At 39.1% G+C, this 9,763-nt stretch overlaps 2 protein-coding genes across 3 annotated transcripts; one reads left to right on the top strand and one right to left on the bottom strand.

Annotated features, from left to right (window-relative positions):
• Positions 1 to 152: 152 nt before the first annotated feature.
• Positions 153 to 3,508, bottom strand: cmc2 (C-x(9)-C motif containing 2). 2 transcript variants are annotated; one of them, XM_035155507.2, is made up of 5 exons: positions 3,223 to 3,508; positions 2,925 to 2,984; positions 1,242 to 1,312; positions 1,081 to 1,152; positions 153 to 971 (listed from the first exon to the last, which is right to left on the bottom strand). In XM_035155507.2, the coding sequence occupies exons 2-5, from the start codon at positions 2,959 to 2,961 to the stop codon at positions 888 to 890; spliced, it is 264 nt and encodes an 87-aa protein (XP_035011398.1). In that variant the 5' UTR covers positions 2,962 to 2,984; positions 3,223 to 3,508; the 3' UTR covers positions 153 to 887. The 2 variants fall into 2 exon arrangements, with proteins under 2 accessions (XP_035011398.1, XP_035011405.1); XM_035155514.2 differs by lacking the exon at positions 2,925 to 2,984 and having other exon boundaries at positions 1,242 to 1,358; positions 3,223 to 3,505.
• A 1,236-nt stretch (positions 3,509 to 4,744) lies between these two features.
• On the top strand, positions 4,745 to 9,728 carry cenpn (centromere protein N). The gene is made up of 10 exons (XM_035152449.2): positions 4,745 to 5,060; positions 5,256 to 5,301; positions 5,397 to 5,456; positions 6,431 to 6,504; positions 6,623 to 6,796; positions 6,906 to 7,007; positions 7,815 to 7,869; positions 8,043 to 8,152; positions 8,372 to 8,495; positions 9,075 to 9,728. The coding sequence occupies exons 1-10, from the start codon at positions 4,890 to 4,892 to the stop codon at positions 9,194 to 9,196; spliced, it is 1,038 nt and encodes a 345-aa protein (XP_035008340.1). The 5' UTR covers positions 4,745 to 4,889; the 3' UTR covers positions 9,197 to 9,728.
• The last annotated feature ends 35 nt before the right edge of the window (positions 9,729 to 9,763 follow it).

Below are 9,763 nucleotides of genomic sequence, written 5' to 3'. Positions count from 1 at the left end.
ATCTTCCTGTGTGTGCCAACCACTGCACCACCATGCCGCTCTAAAACAGACCTTCCATAGCCTTCCTTTTTGAGGAAACTGATTTCAATGCTTTTTAAGACCAGTACAGACAGAACCTTTGTTTTTCCAATGACACACCATATCAAAGCTCATAACAAATCATTTTACTTTATTTTGAAGGAATTTATCTTCTCATGAATCAATATGATTCCCCTTTCAAATAAACATGCAAACAACTTTCTAAATCTTCAGTGTGTCTATATGTAGCAACATGGAGAGGAACCCAACCACTGGTCATTCTGGTTTGGGTGTTATATGCATCTTTTATATCCTGAAACGGATTCTCCTTGTTTTCAGGTACCAGAATATTCCTGAGGTGTCCTGAGGACTAATACAATAGATGAAAGGGTTCTGCCACCGGCTCCACTCGTCTCTTTGATGTTGTGGTATTGTAATGCTGACATAGTGGAAATAAATGACGATCCAAACCAGCAAATTGTACTCCAAAGAACTAGTTGTGGTTTTGAGTTCATTACACAGTAAATGCATAAGCTGTAAATCTCAACCGGGTTTGTATTTGCTGGTTTTCACATGATGCCAACATTTTAAAAACATTTCTTCTTCCTCATGTTTCTCTTTACAAATATCAAAGCAACAGTAATAAACGCAAAATTTTACAGTTATACCAGCGTTTTGAAATCGTTGATGAACAAGATCACATTATGCTTAGACCTGTCAAAGCTGATACAACCCATCTTTAGAGAGACAGAGTTACAACCCTCCTGTCATGTCTCAAAAACAGCAGCGTTACAGTTACGCCCTTGATCCAATGTCTCAATATCTGAAAGCTTGCAATGCCAGTTGGCAAAGACTCAGCAAATCGTCCTTCAGACGCGCTCCTTCACTCCTTCTTTCAGCCTCTTTTGCATCGCCTGTGCGTGCTGCTTGCTGCGCTCCCGCTTATCCAGTCTCTGTTGAATGAAAGGAAAAAAAGATAACTTGCATTTAAAAATATATATATTGTTGGTAATTCGTCAGAGAACTTGTCTCTTATTCACTAAAACCCCCAAAATGACTGACCTCTTTCTTCAGGCACTGACGCATATCACGGTCCACATCGTTGCATGTGCCAATAAACCTCATGAAGTTGTGCTGAGGGTAAAATGAAACAAGATTGACTTGGTTTTGTTTCCTGTGCATGTGAAGCACTCAGAAACACAATGATTGAGAGAAGGTTGTACCTCTGTGTGGCACTGCCTCAGACGAGTTATCAGTTCATTGCACTCGTCCGTGTGCAGGTGAGGCGACAGATCAGGGTGCATTCTGAGTTAAGGGTTAACTGAACCACGGCAGGGAAACTGAAAAGCCACAAACAAGAGGAGCACGGAATGAGAAGGACCACGTTGACAATTAATGGAAGATTATGATAACAGGTGGGATTTAGTGGCAGTGCATCTTGAACTGCATCAGTGCACTTTTCCCACACCATGAGAATATACTGGACATCATTTCTACAAACTGAGGCTGCAACTAATGGTTGTTATTGACTATTGATTCATGTATTTAATCTTTTACTTAGCTCTGCCAAGGATTGTTTGATGGTTGGTTTGTTTGATTTCAAGCTAGGTTACGCAAAAACTACTGCCTTTGTCTTAATCCTCTTTGTCCCTGCCTCCATCCAGGCCTTTCCTGGGCTACGTGTGGGGCCTCTGCCCACGTCAGACCCCTCTCTTTCAGCTCGGCCGTCATGGGCCAGGGAAGAACCCATTACATTTTGGTGCAGATCCACATCAGGGGGAGGATCTGGAAATCTTTTTTTTTCACTTCCTTTAACATTGTGAAATAGGGCGTTCTCCCAAGGGAATAATTCATTGATCTTGATATCAAAAATAAAATAAAAGCAGGCATTTAAAAGGTTATGCTTTTGTCTTGATTGTTTGTTTGTAGGATAACACAAAGTCTACACGACCGATTTCTATTTAATTTTGTAGAGGGGTTGGACGTGACCCAAAAGGAAGAACCAATACAATTTTGGTGCGGATCAGGGGCTGGAATCCCTAACATTGTGATATATAAGGCTTTTTTTTTTTAATTCACAGAAAATAATCAGACATGTTTTGTGGACTGATATTTATGAATGTGTGCAATTTGGTGCAGATCCAAATAAAATGTAAGATGTAGTGAATTGAATTTTCATAAGGGGACTGTTGGGCCTTGTTTTTTTGTTTGTTATTGATTCTGCGTTTTTTTCCCCCTCTTTCTTTAACATTGCGTTTTTCAACATTTACTTCTGTAAGTCTAAGTCTGTGCAATGCGGTGCAGCTTGAAGGAATAATTTGGGACTATGGGACCTTGGTGGAGGTATGAATTCTACTGAGTGCAATTCTAATCAATAACTGATTCTATTAAACATCCAAAAATAGTGTTAATTTCCCAGAATCATTACAACTTGAATTTCTAGTTTTGCCTGACAAACACAACGAAATTCAAAATCAATTTTCAACTTCAGTAAAGCAAATAATTACAAAGTGCTGTACGGAAAGCAGAGCAAAACAATGAAAGACAGAGGATAAAAACAATTAATCATCATAACCACCATAAAATAAATAAAACCAAAAAGCATCCAAATCAAGAATTAAAAGCAGCTTTGTACAAATGTGTTTAATGTAGTGTTTTAAAAATGGGAGACCGATTCAGTGCCTGATCTCCTCGAGGAAAGATGTTCCAAAGTCCAGGGGATCTGACAGAAAGAGTCCCCTTTGGTTTTTAGCCTGAACTCAGGGACACGTCTGAGAGGATTTAACAATGAATCGATTGTAACAAAACTGCTGTTGATCAACTCTGTAAAACCCACGATTCACTGATCACTTCTTCTATATACACGGTGTTGACCTCTTGCCAAGGACATGTCTCCTAAAGGATACTAATGCCTCCCCATCCCTCTCCTTCCTGAGCTGTCATAGTGATGCTGGACTTTACTCCTCCTGGGGACACAAAGAGGAGGTGGAGGAGGTGGTGGACAACACATGGGACACAACAACTGGACTACAGACATGCACAGTGAATACTCTGCAGTCACTTTGACACTGACTCTGCTCCATGGTGAATAGCCGGTGAGGTGTCCGGACATTTGAGAATGAGCTGAGTTTGGACATCAGATTGTAACAGACTGGGTTTATTGTGTCTCTCGTGGCTTATTACAGGTTATTTAATACAACTCACCGGTGGACAGGCGGTGTCACCTCGGTCAGATGTCACGTTAGCTAACCGTGAGGCCTCGGCTAACGTCACCAGCAAGAACCCACGAAGAAACACGGAGGTCTACGAAGAGCGTGGTCCTCTTCTTCGTCCGGGGACAGCGGGAGTTGCAGTAACTTCTCTACAGTTTTAACTGAGACTAATAAAAACCTAGAACACAACAAGGAGCAGGAGGACACGCAGCCTGTGACCTGACACTCTCCTTCTACACGCTTTTGTAACAGTTAACAGAGATTTGAGTGAGAGGACACAACAACGAATCGGCGGCCGCTTCTTTCCTCCATCCACCAATGGCGTGCGTTGCTACCACAAAAGGCGGGACTTTCATTGGCGGAAGTTTACAGTGGATGCAAGAGCATTCTCTGTGATGCACTTCCTGTTTTGCTTTCGGATCAATAACATTTTAACATTTTAATTATTATAGCGATTATCAACAAAGATAAGAGGCACCACATACAGAACATCTGTCAACAGTGAAGATTTGGAGGAAGTGGATCATTTTGATCATTAAAAACTTGTGAGACACATTTGTAGAGTTGATATTCAGACCTTTGAACAAAGTTGTCTAGAGTTAATTTAAACTTTAGATTAGTGAAGCTCTGTAACAATTAGGCTCCCTCAACTCTAAAATCTAATTAATGAGAAATAGTTTTGTGATATTAACTAATGAGGCTTATGACAGCTCTAATGTAATATTTTAGACACATTGTGGATTTAGCTTAGGTGAACATGTGTATTTTAAGTATTATTTACATTTATTTAGATTGAATTATTGAATCACATCTAGTCATATGTTCACATACAGCATGTGGCTCTTGTCCTTCTTCACTTTGGAGTTCAATCAAAGAGTTTCTCCATTTTGACGTTTCCATTATTGGCAACAAGAGATGCAATTATTAAGTTTTTAAAAGAAGAAACAAAGATAGGTACACATTCTTTTGTGTAGCAGAGCTTTTGTCCTTTTTCCTACTCTTTCTAAAATTGGCTCTCAATTTTTAAAGATTAAGGAAGATTTATTGTCATTCCAAAACACGAGGTACTTAAGAGGGAACGTACTGAGATCCCCGTAAGCGGCAATGAAATAGAACACTAGAATCTAAAAACTAAGCAGAAGCAGCAAATATATACAACTAAATAAAAACAATAAAACAATAGAATCTCAAACTAAACAAGGTTAAAAACATGCAAATTAAAAAGGTGCAATTGAATAAAAAGTATGGATATTCAAGTATTATTTATTCTCTCACCTATTCTTGTTATTATTGATATTAGCATTATTATTGTTGTTGTTGTCAAAAATAATTATAACTAGTATTATTGTCCTTATTGTTTTTATTATAAATAAAGATTTTAAAAGTTAAAAGACGTTTCTAATATGATTCTACAAAAGCATCAGCATCATTGGCGGTAGTGTAGCAACACCACCACTCCAGCGCAGCGGAGGGCGCTAGAGGGAGCACTTACTATTTTCTGGCGGGGTGTGATTGGTCGGTTCGTGTGCTTTATGTCGCTGGCGGTTTGTTTGGACTGTTTCTAGTGAGTGGTGCTCGTTAGACGGAGCTGAGAGTTTGATCAAACCCGGTAAGATCCCTCGGCGCAGCGGTTGGATGTGATCGGGCCCCAGAGGGAGAATGGAGGACTCCACCAGACGCGTCCTGCAGAGACTCATCCGACGGATTCCGACTCCACAGTTAAAAACAACGCTGGAGAAGTGGGGTCGTCTGACGGTGGCGCAGCGCGGGTCCATGGACTACATGCAGACCAAATGGGCGTTAACCGAGAAGCTGCTGTCTCTCTGTGAGGTACCAGACCCGTAAACACCTCTGTGTTAAGTACAACGTGTAAAACCTGTGTTTAGAAGTGAAATTCAACGTCCAGCACAACTGAACCACGTTTGGTTTTTTACGCCATTTTAAAAAATACCGCTACTTTCCACCCAGAATCAACATCATTTGTGTTAAACTGGCTGTTTCGCTCACTGCTTTTCGTCTTCACAGGAAAACGACTGGACAACGAAACACATCACAGAGCTGGAGATGATTTGTAAGTCAACTGATAGGACTGATCTTCTGTGGTTTGTGAGTAACAACCGTATCCTGCCATCAACCCACTAACCTTTGTGTTTCACTGTCTCTCAGATGTGATCGACAACCCAAACCAGGGGATGTGGCACGGCTTCCAGCTCCTGGACCCTGACGGTCTGTTTTTAACAACACGTGCAAGTTGTACTGGGAGATAAAACACTATCAAGTGTTATTGCACTATCGTTTTCATCAATAGCAAAGGTTCCATGTTAAAAGATATATTGCTTCAATCTGTTAAGTAAGTAGTTTAACAGATGTTTCGTTGCTCGTACAATCGTCCTGTACCACTGCACTTTACTTATAATATTAATTTTTATTCTATTGCCTTTTTATATTTCTTTATTCTCTTGTTTACCCAATTTTGCTGGTGTAACAACTGAATTTCCCCGGTGTGTGGGAGCAGTGAGGAGGTACAACACATAATTGATCCACCTCAGATTTGCAAAAATGATTTGCTGTTAACAACTTATTGTCTATTTCTGCTCATGATCAAGAGTTTAAAACTACAACCTTCACTCGGCTGCAAAAAATTGTTCTTCAAAGTTAATAGAAAAAATAATGTGATATTTATTGTATTAATTATCAATATAGACTGAATTGTTTTTATCTTGATATGATTTTTGGGATTATCACACAGCCCTATATTGTATTGGAGAGCTTGGATTCTTCAGCTTTTCACTCGAACACTGCAGCTGCTGGTTGAAACAATTTTGCTTACTTTTCAATCAGTTAAATAATCTCATTGGGTTTTACAGGTATTTAACAAAGTAAATGTAGGTTTTTGCACATGATAGTGATAGTTATACTCTTTATTTTTTACAGGGAAATAAAGGGAATATTATGATTCAGCTGATTTTGCTATTCAAACCCATATTGGTATTTAGTTTCGATTTGAAATCTGATTTAGCTGGTTACATTGTGTCTGGTTTTTGTGAGGGTCTAACCGGTGCTTGGTATGTGGACCGGGAGCAGGTTAAATGGAGATATTCACAATGACATTGGCTGTTAATGGAAGTATTAATTCACAAAGGAATTCCCATTTCTGCACCTTTTTAATGTATGTTTAACATTTTGTCTTCTTGTTGCAGACGATGCTCACTCTGTCGAGCTGACACAGTTCAAGGAGCAGTTTAAGTCTCACCTCGGGGAGCTTGTAAGACATGTAAGCCTGAAGTATAAAATCCTGCTGTTGATGCAGTGGCATTATTACTTGGTATTTCATGGGCTTCTCTGTGTTTAACATTCAATATTGAAAGCCTTCTTTTGACATTGCCTTCAAGGTGTCTGTCAAAATAAAGAAGCACACAGATGAAGCTGTCTGGATTCGGATCGCGTGGGGAGACAGCTTCTCTCGGCCCAATCACCTGAAACCAACATATGTTGTTCACCACCTTCAAACCCCTTATGTCTTTGTGACCAGTCTAACTTCAAAACAAAAGCCCCTGTTATCCCAGGTGAGTAATGAGTTTTATATTTAATCTTGACAATGTTTGTTTTTACAGTTGCCAGGCAGCTGTCTTTCTGTCTTTCTATTGTCCTCTAAGTGAGTGATGTTCTTGCCAGGCCCTGGTTCTGTCCACCAGACATCACACTATTAAGGATGCTAACCTCAGTGGACGGAAACTCACTGCGATCAGGGACCTGCTGATGAAGCAGTATCAACAGGTAAGCATGTTGGGATCACAACAGAACAAGACGTTAACCAGAAGATCAGGGGAGCTGAGAAAGGAAGTTACTGCACAGAGCGTGTTCCTGGTTTATTTAAATGCCATCTGGCTTGAGTGAAGTCTTCACATTATGATGTCATTAGGATACAGGTTCTCTTATCAGCTAAAGAGATTCAATCTAAGTGGAGTGTTGTCCCACTTCTGATTTTTGACATTTGAGTATCTTGATGTGTTACTCAGCTTTGTCACTGAACTCTGCGGTCATGCACTGGATAGGTTCTGATTTAAGTAAAGCTTTGTTTAATTTGTGTAATGAAAAGTAACCGACCTTGATGACCGACAGAGGGGAAATCTAAATGGCCATGTTCATCCTTTTTGAACTTAAGCTACACGTAAATCTTAAATATTGTGTATTTGATTTCCAAATCTAGCATTGATAACATAGATTTTACGAACACCATGAAGTGAATTGAAAAGCATCACACTTTAGAGGGAGAGATTTATCATTAAGTTTTCTGGTTACATTTTGACCTTTGCACTTGGATATTTTTGTGGGTGCGTATGCTGTGTTTGTCACTTAAAATCAGTGGCGTAGATGATGAGGTTTGTGTGGAGATTTGTTGTAACCATACAAGTTGTGTGACACGGTCGGGTTTGTCATTATAGTACCACAACTTATTAGAGTCTGAAAAATGCCAAGAATTCTGAACAATAAATCAACAAATTCCCAAAGACTCAACTGTTTTATGTTATATTTTTTATTTTTGAGTAGATTCTGACTTTTCCTTTCTTTCTTTGTCTCTAGGTGTTTCCCACTAACTTCCCCAGCCCTCTTGCAGAAAAGAAAGAAACTGTCTCAAGTATGTTTACCAAATCATTCAATCAGGCCAAAGCTATTTTAATATTTTCTGCGTGATGTCACACATATATTGTTTGTTTTGCTTCATGTATTTGACGTGTATGTGTAGTTCTGGTGGAATTCTGCATTATTGTTGAGTTTAATTAAATTTTTTGGCTTTGTGTGTATTTATAGACCCACAAATAGAAAGAGAACAAGCTGGACCTGGAGCACACAGACATCAGATGGCCTGTGAGGCCTTTGGCGATGGGATGTTGCCTCAACTACAGTCTGCAGTTTACAAGGTACCCTAAAGGCAGACTGGTGTTTTTAATACTTGATGCTGAGTAGAGGTGGAACTATTAAAATCAAATATACTTTGATTGTCCCATAGGGAAATTTATTTTGGGCCAAAGTGCTACAGCAGCTGCAGAACAGCTCGTTGAATATCAGAATCAGTATCAGAGTTTAGCCTCATTCTGTGCTGTGATCATCTAAGTGATGTTTCGTGTTCCTGTCCCCAGCTGGAGACAAAATTCAAAGACCACACCAACAGGAGCATGACAGAGCGGGACGAGTCGTTCAAATGCGTCGTCAAGTTTGAAAGCACCAACCTCCTGGAGTCACTTAGACACTGTGCAGCCTCAGGTACCACAAATCTGCTCGTCACAGCCTCTAACGAAACCAATCATGTGTTTGGAAGTAAATCATATTTACATACAGCAAACAATTTAGAGCGTCATACTACTTGCAATTACATATGTTGACCACAAGAGGGCACATACACTCTTTTCATCATGGTCAGTGCACTGTTAGGCCTTGTTTTCTAAAAACAGTGTTGTTTTTTTACATCTTTGCACCTGAACCTATCTTCATACTTTTCAACTGACATTGGAGAACTTGTGCACATTCACCAGTCGAGGTGGAAAGGATACATTCACTTTAATTCCCACAAATGTCTCCAAATAGTCTTCATTGGCATTTGTTTTTCTCATAATCACAGCTCCTCCCATCCATAATACCAATCTGATATGAGACAGGTTTTGTGTATGATGTTTTGTGTAATTACCATTTGACAAGAAAATGCTTTTGTAAATTTCCCCCTTTGTTATTGTCCAGACAAATAGCTGAGATAACTATCATGTCAACAGAGTCAACAAAATAATTGTGATTACATTTTTTTTTTGTTTCAGACAGCTCAACTAATTTAGTTTTCATATTTTACAGGCATTGCATCCACCCCTGTCACCCCCCTGCTGTCATCTATTCCTCTAAAAGGAAGGAATTATTTTGTCATCACTGATAATGGCCCCGGTCCCTCCTCGCAAATGCACCAATCACAGAACTGATGGGTGACAGACTCTTGATTTAAAGGACTCACAGTGTCGCTTGTTCTTTATTTCTCCATCCATGGTTTGCTTTCACTATTTCATCATGGTTCCTGTTAATATGGCTCTTGAATATTCTTTACTCGCTGGATTTTAGAATCAGTTATTGTTCCCCTCTTTTTTTATGCACTTGCTGCTTCAAATATATAAATACTGTGCAATATAAACTTGTCATGTAATTATCTTTCATTTCATCTTCGATTTAATGATCTTTTAATTCATTTAATATGTTCACGATGTTGAGACAGCAGGGTTGTTGCAGGTTCTGTTTGAAATTCAATAATTAGAATTTAGTACTTAAAGTGTCTTATATATTAGGTACTGGGTCTTAAATACATTAGGTAGGTCTTAATTATGTTAACGCTACTTCCATCACACTTTAAATTTAATCTTAATTTTAAGAACTGTTTTGGTGGAAGGCATGATTTGTAATGTCTCTGTTGTGTGTGGTTGCTACAGATATTAGTAAGCTGAATTAAAACTACAAACAAGACCAACATGGAACTGATACCTGAATCTACAAACACA

The sequence above is a fragment of the Hippoglossus stenolepis genome, chromosome 1 (genome assembly GCF_022539355.2).
Source record: "Hippoglossus stenolepis isolate QCI-W04-F060 chromosome 1, HSTE1.2, whole genome shotgun sequence".
NCBI lineage: Eukaryota > Metazoa > Chordata > Actinopteri > Pleuronectiformes > Pleuronectidae > Hippoglossus > Hippoglossus stenolepis.
This window is presented reverse-complemented; position numbering and strand designations above follow the sequence as displayed.